General features: G+C 42.8%; 1 protein-coding gene across 7 annotated transcripts in view; it reads left to right on the top strand.

Annotated features, from left to right (window-relative positions):
- The window catches only part of ULK4 (unc-51 like kinase 4), a 530371-nt gene that overhangs the window by 351575 nt on the left and 158456 nt on the right, over nt 1–20340 (top strand). For all 7 annotated transcript variants that reach the window (XR_004352053.1, XR_004352054.1, XR_004352055.1 and 4 more), the window contains 2 exons: nt 328–494; nt 11394–11492. Coding sequence is in view for 4 of the 7 variants with exons in the window: in XM_032647445.1 (XP_032503336.1) it covers nt 328–494; nt 11394–11492 (266 nt within the window). In the remaining 3 variants the exon portion in view is untranslated. The remainder of the gene's footprint in view (nt 1–327; nt 495–11393; nt 11493–20340) is intronic.

Raw genomic sequence — 20340 nt, 5'->3', positions numbered from 1 at the left:
TTCCATCCCTGGAAGCCTGTCCATGTTGTATAGTGTTTCTCAAAGTGTAATTTGGGGAACCCTTCCATCAAAATCAGCGGGGGAGCTTTTTAACAAGTATATTCCTAGGCCTCATTCCAGGCTCCTGAGCAGACTCTCTGGGCGTGTGGCCTGGGAACCTGCATGTTAGAAACGCTTCCCAAGTGTACCTGGTACAAATAACAGTTGAAGGACTGTTTAGAGTTTATGCAACGTAGACTATGTATGCCTGCTCTTCTGGGTTTACGTGACACGTTATTTTTATATTTTATGATGAATGTTTTTACCCTTCTCCTATTTTACCACCAGGACTGGTCCATCATGTCTGTAACCTGTTCACTGAAACTGCCACACTGTGCTTGGATGTGGACAATAAAAACAACAACGAGATGGCAGCCGCCCTGCTATTTTCCCTGCTTGATATTTTGCACAGCATGCTGACCTATACCTCCGGGGTCGTGCGACTGGCTCTGCAGGTAGAGGACCTCTTTCTCCACATCTTGAACTACCCTGTGCCACGTCCCACTTCCCTTTCCTTCTCTTTTCTCTCATCTTCCTTGAATGTGGCTTTATTTTTGGAAAAGAACATATGATTCCGTAGGGAGAGAATACCATATTCATTAGCCATCTTTGGGTGACCAGTGTCAAGGACAGGTAATTTGAACACAAAATCTGAAAGGAAAGCAGGAGAGGCCCAAGCAAAGAATTGGTGAGTACTCATTAGGGAACTGCTGGCGACCCAGAGATCATTTGGACTGTGAGGTTGGCCAGGCAGTGTGTAGTCTTTCCTGTCCAGAGATGGCACTCCAGCCCACCCCCAACAGGATGGATTAGCTAGCGAGCAGCAGCGGATTGAGGTTTTAGGTACGCATACACACGCACACATAATGTGTTTGTATGTGCATAGATACACACACATACATATACATGCATATGCAACACATAAACCCTCACACTTGCTTTCCGTTATGACTGATAATGTGGAATTGCAAGATGTTTTTTTTTGTTTTTTAATATCTTTATTGGAGTATAATTGCTTTACAATGGTGTGTTAGTTTCTGCTCTATCACGAAGTGAATCAGCTATACGTATACGTATATCTCCATATCCCCTCCCTCTTGCGTCTCCCTCCCACCCTCCCTATCCCACCCCTCTAGGTGGGCAGAAAGCACCGAGCTGATCTCCCTGTGCTATGTGGCTGCTTCCCACTATTTTATTTTACATTTGGTAGTGTATATATGTCCATGCCACTCTCTCACTTTGTCCCAGCTTACCCTTCCCTCTCCCCGTGTCCTCAAGTCTGTTCTCTACGCCTGCATCTTTATTCCTGTCCTGCCTCTAGGTTCTTCAGAACCTTTTTTTTTTTTTTTTTAAGATTCCATATATATGTGTTAGCATATGGTATTTGTCTTTCTCTTTCTGACTTACTTCATTCTGTGTGACAGTCTCTATCTCCATCCACCTCACTACAACTAACTCAACTTCATTTCTTTTTATGGCTGTAATATTCCATTGTATACATGTGCCACATCTTCTTTATCCATTCATCTGTCGATGGACACTTAGGTTACTTCCATGTCCTGGCTATTGTAAATAGAGCTGCAATGAACAGTTTGGTACATGACTCTTTTTGAATTATGGTTTTCTCAGGGTATATGCCCAGTAGTGGGATTGCTGGGTCGTATGATAGTTCTATTTGTAGTTTTTTAAGGAACCTCCATACTGTTCTCCATAGTGGCTGCATCAATTTACATTCCCACCAACAGTGCAAGAGGGTTCCCTTTTCTCCACACCCTCTCCAGCATTTATTGTTTGTAGATTTTTTGATGATGGCCATTCTGACTGGTGTGAGGTGATACCTCACTGTAGTTTTGATTTGCTTTTCTCTAATGATAGTGATGTTGAGCATCCTTTCATATGTTTGTTGGCCATCTGTATATCTTCTTTGGGGAAATGTCTGTTTAGGTCTTCTGCTCATTTTTGGATTGGGTTGTTTGTTTTTTTGATATTGAGCTACATGAGCTGCTTGTATATTTTGGAGATAATCCTTTGTCAGTTGCTTCGTTTGCAAATATTTTCTCCCATTCTGAGGGTTGTCTTTTTGTCTTGTTTACAGTTTCCTTTGCTGTGCAAAAGCTTTTACGTTTCATTAGGTCCCATTTGTTTATTTTTGTTTTTATTTCCATTTCTCTGGGAGGTGGGTCAAAAAGGATCTTGCTGTGACTTATGTCATAGTTTTCCTATGTTTTCCTCTAAGAGTTTTATAGAATCTGGCCTTATATTTAGGTCCTTAATCCATTTTGAGTTTATTTTTGTGTGTGGTGTTAGGAAGTGTTCTAATTTCATTCTTTTACATGTAGCTGTCGCGTTTTCCCAGTAACACTTATTGAAGAGGCAGTCTTTTCTCCATTGTATATTCTTGCCTCCTTTATCAAAGATAAGGTGACCATATGTACATGGGTTTATCTCTGGGCTTTCTCTCCTGTTCCATTGGTCTATATTTCTGTTTTTGTGCCACTACCATACTGTCTTGATTACCGTTGCTTTGAGCTGGAGGAATCAGGCCCCCTGCAAGATGGTTTTGAGGGCTAGAGATGTATTGGGTTGGCCAAAAAGTTCCTTCGGTTTTTAAATAAAAAGACACATTTTTCATTTGCACCAAGAACTTTATTGAACAACATATTCACCCTTTTTTGTTCCACTGCCTTCTGCCATTTTCAGGCAACTTCATAATTCCATTTTCCCAAAACTTTTTGTCTTTTTGAGCAAATAACTGTCCCAGGTGCCTTTTACAGTCTTCCACGGAATGGAAATTTTTTCCATTAAGAGAATTTTGTAAAGACCTAAATAAATGGAAATCCGAAGGTGCAATGTCTGGTAAATATGGCGGATGAATCAGAAGTTCCCACCCAAGCTGTAACAGTTTTTGCCTGGTCATCATAGAAACATGCGGTCTTGCGTTACCCTGATGGAAGCTTATGTGTTTTCTGTTGACTAATTCTGGACACTTTTCATTGAGTGCTGCTTTCAGTTGGTCTAACTGGGAGCAGTACTTGCTGGAATTAATCGTTTGGTTTTCTGGAAGGAGCTCATAATAGAGGACTCCCTTCTGATCCCACCATATACACATCACCTTCTTTGGAAGAAGACCAGCCTTGGTGTGGCTGGTGACGGTTCATTTCACTTGCCCCACAGTCTCTTCCATTCCACGTTATTGGGCAGTATCCAGTTTTTATCACTCATCACAATTTGTTTTAGAAACAAAACGTTTTCATTACATTTCAATGGAGAATCACATGCGGAAATACGGTCAGGAAGGTTATTTTCCCTTAACTTATGTGGAACCCAGACATCAAAGCGATGAACATAACCAAGCTGGTGCAAATGATTTTCAGTGCTTGATTTGGATATTTTGAGTATGTCGGCTGTCTCCCGTATGGTATAACGTTGATTGTTCTCAGTTAATGTCTCAGTTTGATCGCTCTCGATTTCAACTGGTCTACCTGACCGCGGATCATCAACCAGCGAGAAATCTCCAGCATGAAACTTCAGAAACCACTTTTGACATGTTCGATCAGTCACAGCATCTGCTCCATACACTGCACAAGTCTTTGTTTGCGTTTCAGTTGTGTTTTTACCTTTCTTGAAATAATAAAGCATAGTATGCTGAAAATGTTGCTTTTTTTTTTTTTTTTTTTTTTGCGGTACGCGGGCCTCTTGCTGTTGTGGCCTCTCCCATTGCGGGGCACAGGCTCCGGACGTGCAGGCTCAGCGGCCATGGCTCACGGGCCCAGCCGCTCTGCGGCATGTGGGATCCTCCCAGACCGGGGCACGAACCCGCGTCCCCTGCATCGGCAGGCGGATTCTCAACCACTGCGCCACCAGGGAGGCCCCCCGAAAATGTTGCTTTTTTTCTTCCATCTTCAGTATTAAAATGGCTACACAAAAATCCACCAATTTTGATGTTTTTTTTTAAACGCACGCTGATATGACAGCTGTCACTAACAAAATTGTTTCAAATGAAGTTAAAGACAACTAAGTGCCACTAGGGCCATCTTATGGAAACACTGAATGAATCTTTTGGCCACCCCATTATTTAGTGGCTATAGAAAAGTCAGGTAGCCCCAGACTGTAACCTGGCATCGTGCTCTGAGGAAGGAAGGGCATGTGAGTTCACTGAGTAGTACTTTATATGTTAGGTACCACCACATGCATAATTATCTCCTTTCATGTTTTCTCTAAAGAATTGAGTCAGCTGGTACTTAGATCATGGGATAGCACACAGCCAATATGAATTCACTGTTATATTTAGAAACCCAATAAAATTGCAAGAGATGTGTATCAATGGTAGCATCCTGGCTTGGATAGATGCAGAAGTTGATGTTGAAAGCAGACTGTTCTGATACCTTGCCAAGAGTCACAGTAGCAGACCCAAGAATGAATCTCTAGACCCCGGTTTAGTCTCTGTTATTCATCATTATCTTTTACCTGCAGTTAAGGTGGTGATGTATGTAGCTTGTCTTGTGTGTTTTACTAAATAATTCCAAGATCCCCTCAACCAGGCTGATAGTTAGTCAATAAGTTTTAACCCAAACTTGTAAAGCCAGTAGATGAAAATTGCCTTTGGACTACGTTGCTATTTTTTTTTGCTCATATTCTAAATGAACAGTAAAGCTTGGCTAAGTACTTACAGAATCCTGAATTATGGATTTCTCCTAGTTTTCCCTCTCTTTTCTAATAAGTGTCTCTTCAGAGAGCATTGTTTCTTTTTCTTAAAATTTTTATTGGAATATAGTTGATTTACATTGTTGTGTTGGTTTCTGCTATACAGCACAGTGAATCAGTTATACATACACATAGGTCCACTCTTTTTTAGATTGTTTTCCCATGTAGGTCATAACAGAGTATTGAGTAGAGTGCCCTGTGCTATACAGTAGGTCCTTTTCAGTTATCGAGAGCATTGTTTCTTATTTCACTTTCCACAGTGGTAGCTTTATGTAATTCTTCAAGGTGTCGTTGATAGTTACTCTCACAAGATGCTTTGATGAAATCAATCTGTAAAAGATTGTGGGGCTTCCCTGGTGGTGCAGTGGTTGAGAGTCCGCCTGCCGATGCAGGGGACACGGGTTCGTGCCCCGGTCCGGGAAGATCCCACGTGCCTCGGAGCGGCTGGGCCTGTGAGCCATGGCCGCTGGGCCTGCGCGTCTGGGGTCTGTGCCCCGCAACGGGAGAGGCCACAACAGTGAGAGGCCCGCGTACCGCAAAAAAAAAAAAAAAAAAAAAAGATTGTGTAGGTTGTGGATAAAAAGGATCAGAAGTCTAAAAATTCTTTAAATTCCAGAACATAGAAATCCTCTTTTATTTCAAGTGATCAGGTAGGGTGTTTAAAAGGAAACTCCTTAGTACAAAATATTTTCTAATTCTTTTTTTCAATTTGTTAGTGTACCAATAGATCACTGTTTTTTATTCTTTCATTTTTTTCAGCACCACTTTTTTTTTTTTTTTTTTTTTTTTTTGGGTTACACGGGCCTCTCACTGTTGTGGCCTCTCCCGTTGCAGAGCACAGGCTCCGGACGCGCAGGCTCAGTGGCCATGGCTCACGGGCCCAGCCGCTCCGGGGCATGTGGGACCTTCCCGGACCGGGGCACGAACCCGTGTCCCCTGCATCGGCAGGTGGACTCTCAACCACTGCACCACCAGGGAAGCCCTCAGCACCACTTTGTATTTTACTGCTCTCATCTTTCTAAATCTTTCCCTATAATATCTGCCAGGTATTGCTTTTGACCTTGATGACTGACTTTGATTTACATGATACCTGGTGTCAGTCTGAAAGAGGTAGGGTCCTTGAGACTGAATTAGGGAAAAGGTTGCGAAAAGAAATGGAGTGGGCGCCAACGACACGTCCTTCTAGAACACTGAGCTGAAAGTTCTTTCCAAAGCACAAGTCACCTCTTCCATTTGTCTGCACACCTGGGATTCTTCTGCATTCAAAGCTCATGTCTGCTTTTAACAGGAACCTCTCGAAAGTAGAAGAGCTGAGTGTTGCCAGTGTTTAAAATGATAATAGTGCTTAGATTTATGAAGCACTTTTCTTTTTCAGGGAGGAGAGGGATATGATGCAGGAATGTGTACTGGGAAGGTGAGGAGTAGGGGAGGGAGGTGTCAGAATCTCTGCTAGGAGTCCAGTCCCTATCCCCAACCTACCTTGTGAGTTTGTGTGTGAAGGATGTGGAAGCAGAGACCAATAGATGCTCAGGACTCACTGGTGTGGTGGGAGCACCTGGGCCTTGCAGGCTGGAACACCTTGGATTTGAATCCCAGCCACGTCACTTTTTTTTTTTTTCTTTCGGTACATGGGTCTCTCACTCTTGTGGCCTCTCCCGTTGCGGGACTCACAGGCTCAGCGGCCATGGCTCACGGGCCCAGCCGCTCTGTGGTGTGTGGGATCTTCCCGGACCGGGGCACGAACCCATGTCCCCTGCATCAGCAGGCGGACTCTGAACCACTGCGCCACCAGGGAAGCCCCCAGCCACGTCACTTTTACCTGTGAGGCGCTGGGCATGTTACTTGTCCTGAGTATCAGTTTCCTTGTCTGTAAAGTAGACATGCTAACTACTCAGCAGGGGACTTAAATGAGAGAACACAAGATATGTAAATATGATGTGCCTTAAGTATACCTGGCCCAGGGAAGGTAAGCGATAAATGGTTGCTGTATTATTAATAGCAACAAGAAGAAAGGTGCTCACCTCCCCTTTCTGTTTACAGAGGGTTCCTGGGGGCCATGATTTCTTCATTTCTGTGTCCTGGCACATGGGAGGGCACTCAGTTCGTATTTACGGAGAGAATTAATTCCTAGCAGGCTTACGAGATATAAATTTATGGTTTTATTTTGCATTTGTGAGCTTAGCCTAGGGCTTGGCACCTGTGATTTTGGCAGGAATCAAGAGAAGAAGGGTGTTAGGTGTCAGGGAGCTTCATTTTGGTATGACGGCCAATACCCAAATAGTGGAGCAAATCATCATCTTAATACACTGAGATGCCTCACCCCTGGGAGGTACAGGGTCCTGCAGAGTGAACAGCGGCGGGGGAATGTTACCAAGTTTGGGGGCTAGGGAAAGAAAATATTCAATATTAAAATCCAGGTCACCTGACTTCCCAGTCTGGGCCTTGTCTCTCACTTCTGGAGTGATGGGGGACAGCTTGATACATTACTCTGGTAGTAGGACGGTTTATCTGCTGTTGGTCGGCAGGTGTGTCGGCATTGCCTGGAAGACTGAAATGTGGCCCCTGAGTCGTCTTTGATCTCACACCCACGTGAAGGCTGCCAGGGTAGGGGCTACAGTCTCTATTTCAGTATCCCTTGGAGTTACCAGTTCGACTCCTCCAGGCTTTGCCCTTATTGTTGTCCCCCATGAGCTACCCTGTCTGGTGGCTGAGTACAAGTGAGATTTGTCTGCTGTAGTCCGTGGTCCTCATCGTTTCTCTCCTGCCCTTGAAAACTTCGATGACATCTCATTATCTACATATCATTTTCTAACTCCTTTGCAAGACGGTCAAGGCCTCGTATGATCAGCCCCAGGGTGGTTTTCCAGCCTTGTCCGCCAGCCCTCATGCAGCCCATGCGCACGCCAAACAGTCACCTTGGCATTTTCCACATGGATCCGGTGCCTTTTCACTCCCGGCCTTTCCTCACGTGATTCCAGCACCTGAAACACCGGCTGTCCATGTCATTCCCTGCAGACCTCGTCCCCACCATCCAAACGGTGACTTTGTGTCACCTTTTCCTACTCCCGCCCCAGCTCCTCTATTCCCTCCTCCACTGTGGCAGTTTTCACACTCTGCCTTTAGTGCAGTTATTTGAAAGCTTGCCATTCTTCTTCTATTTTTAAATTTTATTAATGTATAGTTGCTTTACAGTGTTGTGTTAATTTCTGCTGTACAGCAAAGTGACTCAGTTATGCATATGTGTACTCTTTTTCATATTCTTTTCCATTATGGTTTGTCACAGGATATCGAACATAGTTCCCTATGCTATACAGTAGGACCTTGTTGTTTATCCCTTCTATGTATAATAGTTTGCATCTGCTAATACCAAACTTCCAATCCATCTTCCCTCGCCCACCCCACTCCTCCCCACTTGGCAACCACAAGTCTGTTCTCTATGTTTGTGTCTGTTTTATAGATAAGTTCATTTGTGTTGTGTTTTAGATTCCACATATAAGTGCTATCATATGGTACTTGTCTTTCTCTTTCTGACTTACTTTGCATAGTATGATCATCTCTAGATCCATCCATGCTTCTGGAAATGGCACTATTTCATTCTTTTTAATGGCTGAGTAGTATTTCATCGTATATAGGTACCATATCTTCTTTATCCATTCATCTGTCGATGGACATTTAGGCCGTTTCCATGTGTTAGCTACTGTAAGTCGTGCTGCCATGAGCATAGGGGTGCATGTATCTTTCGGAATTATAGTTTTGTCTGGATATGTGCCCAGGAGTGATATTGCTGGATCATATGGCAACTCTGTTTTTAGTTTTTCGAGGAACCTCCATACTGTTTTCCATCGTAAAGCATGCCATTCTTTTAATGAAACCGTGGGGTTCTACAGAGTGGGGACTGAGTCGTATCATCTGTGCATGGCAAGCGTGTGGGTGATGGTGTCTGGGGAGCACACCGAGTGTTGACTTGAATTGTCTAGGCCACACCATTGCACGTTGTGCTCTGTTGTGCTTAAACCTGCTTAAGACGTTGGCAGCAGCTGCCCGAGGAATTGACTCTTGTTCACTACAGGTGCCGTACCTCTGTGTTTATGTAACAAAGCTCTGTTGAGGACCTGCCCCCTGTGCACTAGATTCATGTAGCAGTGGTAGATGTAATAGAGTTATATTCTTCCTGGCCTTTCTTCTTGTGCCAAGAAGTTAGCTGTATCCCCTTATCTCATTTTGGGTAATGCTGTAATGCCATTTAATATTACATATGGCTCATAAGTTGACATGCCCGTGTTTTATATGTTTACAGCTATTAAATTTATATTTGTACCTGGAGTTCTCGTCTGAGATCCGTACTTAATATATTCAGTAGCTTCCTAAACGTGACCACTAGAATGCCCCACAGTCCCCTCAAATTCAACATGTCTAAAGCGGAGCTCAGGACTCACCTCCCAAACCATTCTCCTGCCAGCAAGCCCTGCCCCTCTCATCCTGCTGTGCAAACTAGACACCTGGGGGTCATTCTTAAAATTTCCCTTTTTCATATTTCTCATTTAATTTGTCAGCAAATAATTTAGATTTTGCCTCAAGCACGACTGCTAGCACCCAACTCAGGCTGCCCTCTCCTTTTGCCCAGGCTGTAACAGCTGGGTGAGCCAAGAACCGTGGATGGCCAGGAGTGGGGTTGGTTACCAGCCAGCAAGGACTGGGGCAGTGAGTTGCTGAAAGGGATCAGTGGGACAGAGGCAAAGGCAGAGGACTGGACAGGGAGGACCGTAGCAACATCACGGCAGAGGTGGGTTTTCTTGCTGTGGAAAGAGCCCCTTGCAGAATGCACACATGAGGTATCTGGGAATCGAGAGGCTGACTCTGGAGAGTGTGCCCTTGGGGAGCTGGAGAGACCCTGAGAGAGGCTGGCCAGGCCCCTGTATTCGTTGCTCGGCTACCCACATGTGATCCCCTTGGCGCACAGAGTTTCTGCTGTGGGCCTGGATTTTTGTGAGGAGAGTTGAATTTCATATGCCTTCCTGATGTGCACCTTCCTCTTCTGCAAGCTATAGCATTCCCTTTCTGGAACGCCTGGCATCTTTATAAGGAGGTGGTACCCGAATACTGGCGGGCAGGGTCAGGTTGTTTCTTGGTGACAATAACAAATGACTGTAGACCTTGGAGGGTCTGGAGGCCCACTGGATATCCTGGCGGGAAGAGTCCCACAGTGTGTGCTTGTGCTTGTAGCCGTGTCTCCTTACTTATGTGTGTTTGGAAAGGAAGCAGTGGCCCCATGCCCCTCCCTGCCTAGGTGCTGGTTTGCAAGACTGCCTTATTTTTCCCAAGAGACAGTCGGTCCTCTCTAAAGGATAACATTAATGTGCAAAGGCCGATATTCCACCTCACATGGTGCTTCAGAAGGCAGCATCAACAGCCGAACCTCAGAAAGGTTCAGACCTAGGGTAGTGCTACGCCTTTGTTTTCTGGGAGGAAATTTCACCTCTCTAATAGAGGCCAAGGGTTGAAGTAGGGATAGGGGAGGGGAGAGGTGAGAGGAAACTCCTAGCTACCAATTATTGTTGTCCCCCTTGGCTGCAGAGAGGTGCAAGCTGTTAAAAGGCAGGTGTCTGATTTTCCACAACATCCTGTTTTTTTTTTTCTTTTTCCTTTTTTTGAACGAAGGAAAGCGCGCCACTTAAATTCTCTCCATACGCCCGAAGGCAGAAGGAATCTTGGCATTTATGTGAGGGGCCCCAGAGTCCATGTTAGTGACCTAAGGCGGGGCAGCCTGCTTTAAAAAGGCTCTGGCAAAGGTCATTACCTAAAAGTAGTTTTGTTCTGAGTGAAATTAAAAACAGAGAGGGTGTATGTGAATGAAATGTGTATGTGCTATAGCAAATACAATAAATAATCAGTGCCTTCTCTCAGTATGAAATTATTCATCTCTATGATAGAAATCTTCTCTGAAATGAGGCAGTTCTATAAAACTCCTGGAAAAGGCACACTTAAAGTTCAAGCCACTCATTTCTGAATTCTTACTTCCATTGTGTACTTCCTAAGCAATGTAGACCTGTATCTGAAGCTTCTTCATGCAGTGGTCCAAAGCCTGTTCATTCGATCAATATTCTAGATGTTATTTGAGCAGGTGTGTGCATATAGAGAAGGAAGGCACAGCAGAATGCATTTGGTCTGCATCATATAATGTGTATGTATAACAGTGCCCAGAAGAGGTGAGCTTGTGTGATTTGGGGGCATTTAGCCTGGATTCATCCTCCAGCTTTGTCACCCATTGTCTGTGGGACTTTAGACAAACTACTCAACCTCTCTGAACTTTAGTTTTCTCCCCTGAAAAATGGGGATAACTGCACCTCGTCTCAGGATGGTTGGGAAGGTAAAGTGCTTTACTGCGTGCAGTGTGTGAACATCAATATCATCCCTCCAGCGACAGCCCTGGTTATTGCTTTATCTGTGGTGCACCCAGATCCGCCTCTGTGGCCTCAGCTGGTGGCAGTGTGAGTACTCTGTCACATGATTACCCAGCATAGCTTCTCTTCAGGGGCCTGAGGTCAGATGCTTCCTCTGCGCCGTCATCTGTTGGGACTGGGTGGACCTGTCTCCTGCGGCCAAACTGACTAATCTCCAAGACCCCCTTCCCCTCTCCTCCCCCTGTTCAGGCACAGAAGTCCGGCTCTGGAGGGGACACTCAGGCCGCAGAAGACCTGCTGCTGCTCGGCAAGCCTCTGACAGACCTTATCAGCCTGCTTATCCCGCTGGTAAGAGCTCACACACCTGCTTGTGTGTCTCTCAGGTCGTTGCAGAGGGTGAAGTGATTTTATTTGAATTTCATGATGTCTTGAGTTGCTGTGCTCTTTTGATTCCTTTCAAAACTAGAACCGAAAGAAGTTTCAGAAGATTATTTAGCCTGGAAATACTAAATTTCTACTTTAATATGCGGTGGCTAATCATTCATTTAAGTGGATATTTAAGTAAGGCAGAGCCTCAAATTCTTCTTAATGGATGTGAGGTTAAAAAAAAAAAAAAAGGAAAATCAAGAAATGAATTCCAAGAAGGAAGAAGAAATCCATTGCGGGCGTCAGTTCTCTTTCAAAAAGATATTTTAGGGTTACTTGGCATGCAGGACTACCCTGAAATGCAGAAGCGCAGACAGAGCTAGAGCATATCCACCACAGTCTCCATAGAAATAGAATGAAATAAGTGAAATTACACGAAAACAGATGAGACTGCACAAGACTACTGAGTATGTGAAAAGAACCCAATGGAGACTTGAAGTTTGAACCTCATTGTAGTTTTGACTTGCATTTCCCTGATAATTAGCAATGTTGAGCATCTTTTCATGTGCCTGTTGGCTATCTATATTTCTTTGGAGAAATATCTTTTTAGGTCTGCTGCCCATTTTTTGATTGGGTTGTTTGGTTTTTTTTGTTATTGAGTTGTATGAGCTGTTTGTATATTTTGGAAATATGCAGGACATAGATGGGGCTCCAGTGAACAGAGGGAAGACTAACCAAATCATGCACTCTTTAAGGCCATATAAAAGACTCAAAATATCCCCACTAAATATAACTGATGCAATATATGGTATGTAGGATAATACTTATATTAATAGCATATAAGATTTAAACAATAAAAAAAGCTTAAAGGCAGTTGAAGAATCTATTTCAGGTAAACTTCTAGGACACTCTATTTCACATATGTATCTTATAGACAGGGTTTTGGTGTTTGCCACATTCTGAGATTTGCTTTAATAGTTGAATTTATTCCAATTAGATTTATTCTTAAACTTATCTTTGGTCTTAATTTTATTGTCTTATTGTATGTTTTCTTTCTAAGTGTTTTCCTCTATTAGACGTAAGGTTTAATGCAAACAAAAAACCTTTATCAGGACAAAGAGAAGGACTCTACAATGGTAAGGAGTAAAGTCCACAGGAAGATACAATAACTATGAACCTTTTTGTGTCAAATATCAGAGCATGGAACTATAAAAACAGAGAAGGACCAAAACGTACAGGGAAAGACCAAAACATATAGGGAAAACAAAGTACAGTAATATCAAGAGATTTAACCTGTCTTTCTCATTGCTTGACGACTCAAGTGGGTGAAAATGATGATGTAGAGCAGGGGTTGACAAACTAAGGCATGTGGACTAACTCTGGCCCACTGCCTCTTTTTGTAAGTAAAGTTTTATTGAATACAGCCACACAAACAATTGTCTATGGCTGCTTTTGCATCTTGACGGTAGAGTTGAGGAGTTACAACAGGGACTCTGTAGCCCACAGGCCTGTGTTGTTTACTATCTGGCTCTTTACGGAAAAAGTTTGTTGACCCCTGGTATAGAGGATATGAAAACTTTAGTAAGATTAATCTAATAGAAGTATATCTGTCTTTCTACCCTGAAAATAGAGACTGTACCTTCTTTTCAATTTTCTGGAAATACTTTAAAAAGTTCACCATGCGTTAGGTTAAAAGCATATCAATAAATTCCAATAAGTAGGAATTGTGTAGACCACATTGTTTAACCATAATATACTTTAACTAGAAGGAAAAATAAAAACAATGAAAATACACTGTTAGCAAATATTATCGATGAGCACAAAGACATTGTGATTGCGTCAGTCTGGGTCCCAACCACATAGTGATTTAAATAAAAGAATTTCAATACAAAGAATTATTAAGCTATAATTGACGAGTAAATGTAAGATTTCAAAAGAACTCTGTAGGGTATCCGAAAGCTGAGGGAGAGGGAGAGTACCTCAGGAAGGACAAACTTGAAAGGGGATACCTCTTCCCCAAGGCTGTGGGTCAGACCTCATTGGAGAAGGTGTGACTACAGCCCACAGGACAGTGGGCAAATTTGCTGGGTTGCCCAGGGCAGAGCTCGTCCACAATCGCTGGGAAGCAGGAAGCAACCCTTGAGAGTGCCGGTGAATCTTAGCTAGCGGGCAGACACACAGAGGGTGGCAGGGTGCCGCTGCTGGTGGTGGGAGGCCTGGAGGGTCCGATGTCTGTGTAGGGAGGACCACAGGAGATGAACCCAGAGAGGCAGGCAAGTAGGGGGAGTCGGGGTGCCAGTGCTCGGGAAAGCCTGGAATGTACAGTCTCCACTAGGGAGAGCAGTGGAACTGTGATCACAGGCCAGGCTAGGATGAGGGCTGCAGAGGGGCCCAATATTGTGGGCCCCCGGTAAGGTCAGACCTCCACCAGATGCCATGACACCCGTACTTCTGGCCTACACTACAGCTGCCAGAAATAGCTGGAGAGCCCCTTCTTGCTGCAGTGTATCCTCTGAGATATTTTCCCCAGCCTTTGGGACTCTGAACTCCTGTTACTAGTAACTTGATCACACTTAGGTTCTAGTACGTTGGCCAAATGTCTGCCTAAAGTGTGTGAACTGTGTTGTGTATGTACACATTTACCACTGGAGTCATTAGGTTTAAAAATGGCCTGCGACAAACAATATGTCTTCTCTGGAAAAGATTAATACACATTTACAGCTGTGTATACAGTGAAGAACAAGAGTAATAAGGCTATTGAGGGCCTCAACTGGAGCACATACAGACCAAAGATAAATTTTTACAGTGGTTGTTAAAAATGTGATAAGTTACAGAATGAGGTGCTGGAATTGCTTTCCCACAGGGAAAAATAAGCAGACTTTTAGTTTTCACTGGACTTGGGTAATTGTAGAGGTATTTTACCTAAAGGAAGGAGAGTGAACTTGTTAGTTTTTGAGGTTCTTTCCAGATAGGGTCCTGTGAAAGTAAGCGTACTTATCCTTCAGGGAGCATGAAACCTGTCAACCCATAATTTACGACCCATGTTTACACTATAAAATCATAGTGAACTGTGGGTATAAGATGGATTCTCAGTCTGTTTTTTTTTATATATAAATTTTTATTTTTGGCTGCTTTGGGTCTTCGTTGCTGCACCCCGGCTTTCTCTAGTTGCGGTGAGCGGGGTCTACTCTACGTTGCGGTGTGTGGGCTTCTCGTTGCGGTGGCTTCTCTTGTTGCGAAGTCCGGGCTCTAGTCGCGCGGGCTTCAGTAGTTGTAGCTTGTGGTCTCTAGAGCTCAGGTTCAGTAGTTGTGGCTCACAGGCTTAGTTGCTCCGCGGCACGTAGGATCTTCCCAGACCAGGGCTCGAACCCATGTCCCCTGCATTGGCAGGCGGATTCTTAACCACTGCACCACCGGGGAAGTCCTCTCAGTCTGTCTTGAGTGTGAACTACTTAGAGAATCTGATGATTCTAAACTCTCTGGGAAAAAATGCCTAGACTCACCTATATGCAAAGTTCTGTACACAATACAGAATTTCAAGGGGCTCTTTGAACCCTCAATTGGTAACCGTAGTGTGAGTAAGATATGGCTAATAAAATATATAACAAGTTGACTATGTCTCCTGAAGAAAAGACAAAGCAGGGTAGTTGTTTGACATAAATATTTTCTTTTTTTAAAAATAAATTTATTTTATTTATTTATTTTTGGCTGCGTTGGGTCTTCATTGCTGCACGCGGGCTTTCTCTAGTTGCGGTGAGCAGGGGCTACTCTTCATTGCGGTGTGCGGGCTTTTCATTGCAGTGGCTTCTCTTGTTGGGGAGCACAGGCTCTGGGAGTGCGGGCTTCAGTCGTTGTGGTGCACGGGCTCAGTAGTTGTGGCTCGCGGGCTCTAGAGCGCAGGCTCAGTAATTGTGGCACGTGGGCTTAGTTGTTCTGCGGGGCTCAGAACTGTGTCCCCTGCATTGGCAGGCAGATTCTTCACCACTGTGCCACCAGGGAAGCCCCTAAATATTCCCCTATTAAAATAAGTATTTTCAAATTTATAAGAGAGAATTGGTTTTAAGGTTTTCCTTATTATATGCCAAAAATGCCAGTCTTCAGCCTGGCTTATACTTTTCATATTAACCATGTCTTTCTTGGCCACCGGAAAGCTGTCCCTCTGCAGTCTGGGTAGGATTGCAGTCCTCACCTAGCATCTCCTATGTTGATCTCCTGTAATATCCTCTGGATAACTTTTCTTTTAGTGAAGTGTCTGGCATTTCTTCTTGGCTGTAAACTTGTAGCCTCCTGACAAAAAATTATTGAATTACAGAGATCCAGCATATACTCTGCAGATAATAATACACAGGGTCCTCAGTATACCTTCATAAGCATCATGCATAAGATCAAAGAACAGCCATTGGGTACACAAACATGCCAATTTATCACACAGTACAATATAGAAATTCTTTTGCTATGCTTCTAGGTTCCCTGGGGCCCTGTGCAGGGAATAACTAACTACATGATTTGGGCCAAGGAAGAAGGGCTGTTTGAATTTTTTCTCTTTTTTTGTTGTGATGAAATAAACATAACGTAAAATTTACCCCGTTAATCAATTTTAAGTGCTCAGTTCAGTAGTATTGAATATATTCATAATGTTGTACAGTCATAACCACCATCCACCTCTGTAATGCTTTTCATCTTGTAAAACTGAAACTCTATACCCTTTAAACAGTAACTATCCCTTCCCCGCTCCACACAGCCACCATTCTATTGGGTTGGCCAAAAAGTGCCTTCTGTTTTTAAGTAAAAATAAAAGACACATTTTTCATTTGCACCAAGAACTTTATTGAACAACGTATTCACCCTTTTGTTCCACTACCTTCTGCCATTTTTCAGGCAACTTCATAATTCCATCTTCCCAAAACTTTTTATCTTTTTGAGCAAAGAACTGTTCCAGGTGCCTTTTACAGTCTTCCACGGAATGGAAATTTTTTCCATTAAGAGAATTTTGTGAAGACGTAAATAAATGGAAATCCGAAGTGCAGTGTCTTGTATATACGGCGGATGAATCAGAACTTCCCAGGCAAGCTGTAACAGTTTTTGCCTGGTCATCATAGAAACATGCGGTCTTGCGTTACCCTGATGGAAGCTTATGTGTTTTCTGTTGACTAATTCTGGACACTTTTCATTGAGTGCTGCTTTCAGTTGGTCTAACTGGGAGCAGTACTTGCTGGAATTAATCGTTTGGTTTTCTGGAAGGAGCTCATAATAGAGGACTCCCTTCTGATCCCACCATATACACATCACCTTCTTTGGATGAAGACCAGCCTTTGGTGTGGTTGGTGACGGTTCATTTCACTTGCCCCACAGTCTCTTCCATTCCACGTTATTGGGCAGTATCCACTTTTTATCACCCATCACAATTTGTTTTAGAAACAAAATGTTTTCATTACATTTCAATGGAGAATCGTATGTGGAAATACAGTCAAGAAGATTTGTTTCCCTTAACTTATGTGGAACCCAAACATCAAAGCGATGAACATAACCAAGCTGGTGCAAATGATTTTCAGTGCTTGATTTGGATATTTTGAGTATGTCGGCTGTCTCCCGAATGGTATAACGTTGATTGTTCTCAGTTAATGTCTCAGTTTGATCGCTCTCGATTTCAACTGGTCTACCCGACCGCGGAGCATCAGCCAGCGAGAAATCTCCAGCATGAAACTTCAGAAACCGCTTTTGACATGTTCGATCAGTCACAGCATCTGCTCCATACACTGCACAAGTCTTTGTTTGCGTTTCAGTTGTGTTTTTACCTTTCTTGAAGTAATAAAGCATAATATACCGAAAATGTTCCCTTTTTTCTTCCATCTTCAGTATTAAAATGGCTACACAAAAATCCACCAATTTTGGTAAGTTTTTTTTATATGCACGCTGATATGACAGCTGTCACACACAGTCTAACAAAATTGTTTCCAATGAAGTTAAAGACAACTAAATGCTGCTAGAGCCATCTTACGGGAAAAAATGAACAAAACTTTTGGCCAACCCAATATTTTCTGTCTCTGTGATTTTGACTATTCTAAGTACCTCATGTATGTGGAGTCATATATTATTTGTCATTTTGTGACTGGCTTATTTCTTTTAGCATAGAAGTGGTATTTCATTGCAGTTTTAATGTGTTTTTCTCTAACTATTAGTGATATTGGGCATCTTTTCACGTGCTTATTGATCATTTGGATATCTTCTTTGAAGAAATGTCTATTCACGTTCTTTGCCCGTTTTTGAATTAGGTTGTTTGGTTTCTCGCTGTCGAGTATTAAGAAACTGTAATCTGAAAATTAACGCTTTATCAAATATATGATATTAAAATACTTTATGCCATTCTGTGGGTTGCCTTTTTACCTTGTTGATATTGTGTTTTGATGCACACTTCTTGAAAATTTTCATAAAGTCCAGTTTGCCTAATTTCTCATTTGTTGCCTGGTGCCTTTTGTGTCATATCCAGGAGATCGTTGCCAAATGCAGTGTCATGAAGATTTTGCCTTATGTTTCTTCCAAGAATTTTATAGTTTTAGGTCTTACACTTAGGTCTTTCATTCACTTTGAGTTTATTTTCACGTATGGTGTTAGGTAAGGGTCTAACTTCATTCTTTTGAATGCAGATATCCAGTTTTCTCAGAACCGTTTGACGAAAAGACTATCCTTTCCCATTGAACGGTCTTGGCACCCTTGTCAAAAATCATTTGACTATATATGTGTGGGTTTATTTCTGGAATCTATGTTCTCTTCAGTTAGTCTGTATGTCATTCTTCCGGTTTCATCATTGTAGAGTAAGTTTTAACATCAAGGAGTCCAGCTTTATTGTCCTTTTTCAAGATGGTTTTGGTTATTTGGGGTGACTTGAAATTACATATGGATTTTTGGATGGGGTTTTCTATTTCTGCAGAAAACTTTATTGGGATTTTGAGAGGGACTGCATCGAATCTGTAGATTGCTTTGGGTACTGTTGTTGTGTATTATATTGATTGATTTTCATATACTGAACCATCCTTGCATTCCAGGAATAAAGCCCACTTGTTCATGGTGTTTAATACTTTTAATATGCTGCTGAATTTGGTTGTCCAGAATTTTAAGATTTTTGCGTCAGTGGTCATTAGGGATATTGATCTGTAGCTTTATTTTTTACACTGTCTTCTGGGTTTGGAATCAGGGTGATGCTGGACTCATAGAGCAAGTTAGGTGTTCCCTTCTCTTCAATTTTTGGGAAAAATTTGAGAAGGATTAGTATTAGTTCTTCTTAAAATGTTTAACAGAATTCATCAGTGAAGCCCTCCAATTCTGGTTGGGGAACTAATATCCCACAAACTGCACGGTGTGGCCAAAAAAATTAATAAATAAATAGGGACTTCCCTGTTGGTCCAGTGGTTAAGAATCCGCCAGGGGATGTGGGTTCCACCCCTGGTTGGGAAACTAAGATCCCACATGACGTGGCGCAACTAAGCCTGTGCACTCTAGAGAGCACGCCACAACTAGAGAGCCCATGTGTTGCAACTACTGAGCTTGCGCGCTCTGGAGCCTTCACGGCACAGCTAGAGAGCCCTCACACTGCGACTGCTGAGTCCATGCGCTCTGGAGCCCACGTGCCGCAAATACTGAGCCCACGTGCCACAACTAGAGAGAAGCCCATGCGCTGCAACGAACACACCGCACACTGCAAGGAAAGGTCCCGAATGCCGCAATAAAGATCCCGTGTGCTGCAACTAAGACCCTAAGCAGCCAAATAAATAAATAAATAAATAAAAATGTTAATAAGTAAATAAATAAATGAAAGAAAGGAAAATAGGAGACTATTTTTTAAAAAATCACATTATCTCACTTGGCATCCAGCACGGGCAGCAGAATTGGTGTTTGACGTGTAGCTGAGGAGCCAGCCCCATGTGCACGCCAGGAGGTAGCACCTAGGCTCTGTGTTGTTGTGGTCTGCAGAGGTACTTGCAGAAGATTTTTGATTACTAATTCAATCTCCTTCCTAGTTACAGTTCTATTCACATTTTCTACTTCTTCATGATTCAGTCTTGGTTGCTTTTGTGTTTCTGGGAATTTTTTCAGCACGATATTTTTTTTTTTGTAGGAATTGTTTAATTTGTTCTAAAATGTTCATGAAATACAAAGAACCTTAGTATAGCCAAGACAACTTTGGAAGAAAACAAAGTTGAAGGGTTGACACTACTTGATGTCAAGATGTACTATGAAGTTACTATAATCAAAATAGTGAGGTATTGGTGGAAAGATGCCTTTGAAGTTTGTGGATATGTTTGTTACCTTGATTGCTGTATGTTATAAATATGTGTAGTTTTTTGGCATGTCAGTTATGCTTCAAGGAAACTGTTAAAAATAAGTCCTTTTGAGGCTACTCTATTATTTTCATTTCTTCCTGAATGAATTCACCCGGTAGTCATTGTGTTTGGTGGTTCTCTTTCTCTATTTTAGGCTTCCTTCCTAGCCAGGCTCATTAAGAGTGGAAGTTATTTGTATTTTGTGATGCTGCTGTTTCTTTTCTCTGCACCAGCCCCTTGCTATCTAGTGATATTATGGTTACCTTGACTCTGCTCTGGGTCCCCAAATTCCAATATCATGATGATACTGGATTTATTACAAATCCAGACATCGAGCCTGCAGGGGATTTGGCACGGGTTCTGTTGCTGCTCTTTTCAACAGTAGAACAGCTTCATTTATTATCCGAAGCCCCAAGGCTGGAACAGCTTCTTCAGCTTCTTTTTGTGGACAGGAACCCCAACCTCCATTTCACACTCTGTGCCTGACTTTTGTCCCAGCTCCACATGGGGTG

Source organism: Phocoena sinus, chromosome 11 (assembly GCF_008692025.1).
Source record: "Phocoena sinus isolate mPhoSin1 chromosome 11, mPhoSin1.pri, whole genome shotgun sequence".
Taxonomy (NCBI): domain Eukaryota; kingdom Metazoa; phylum Chordata; class Mammalia; order Artiodactyla; family Phocoenidae; genus Phocoena; species Phocoena sinus.
This window is presented reverse-complemented; position numbering and strand designations above follow the sequence as displayed.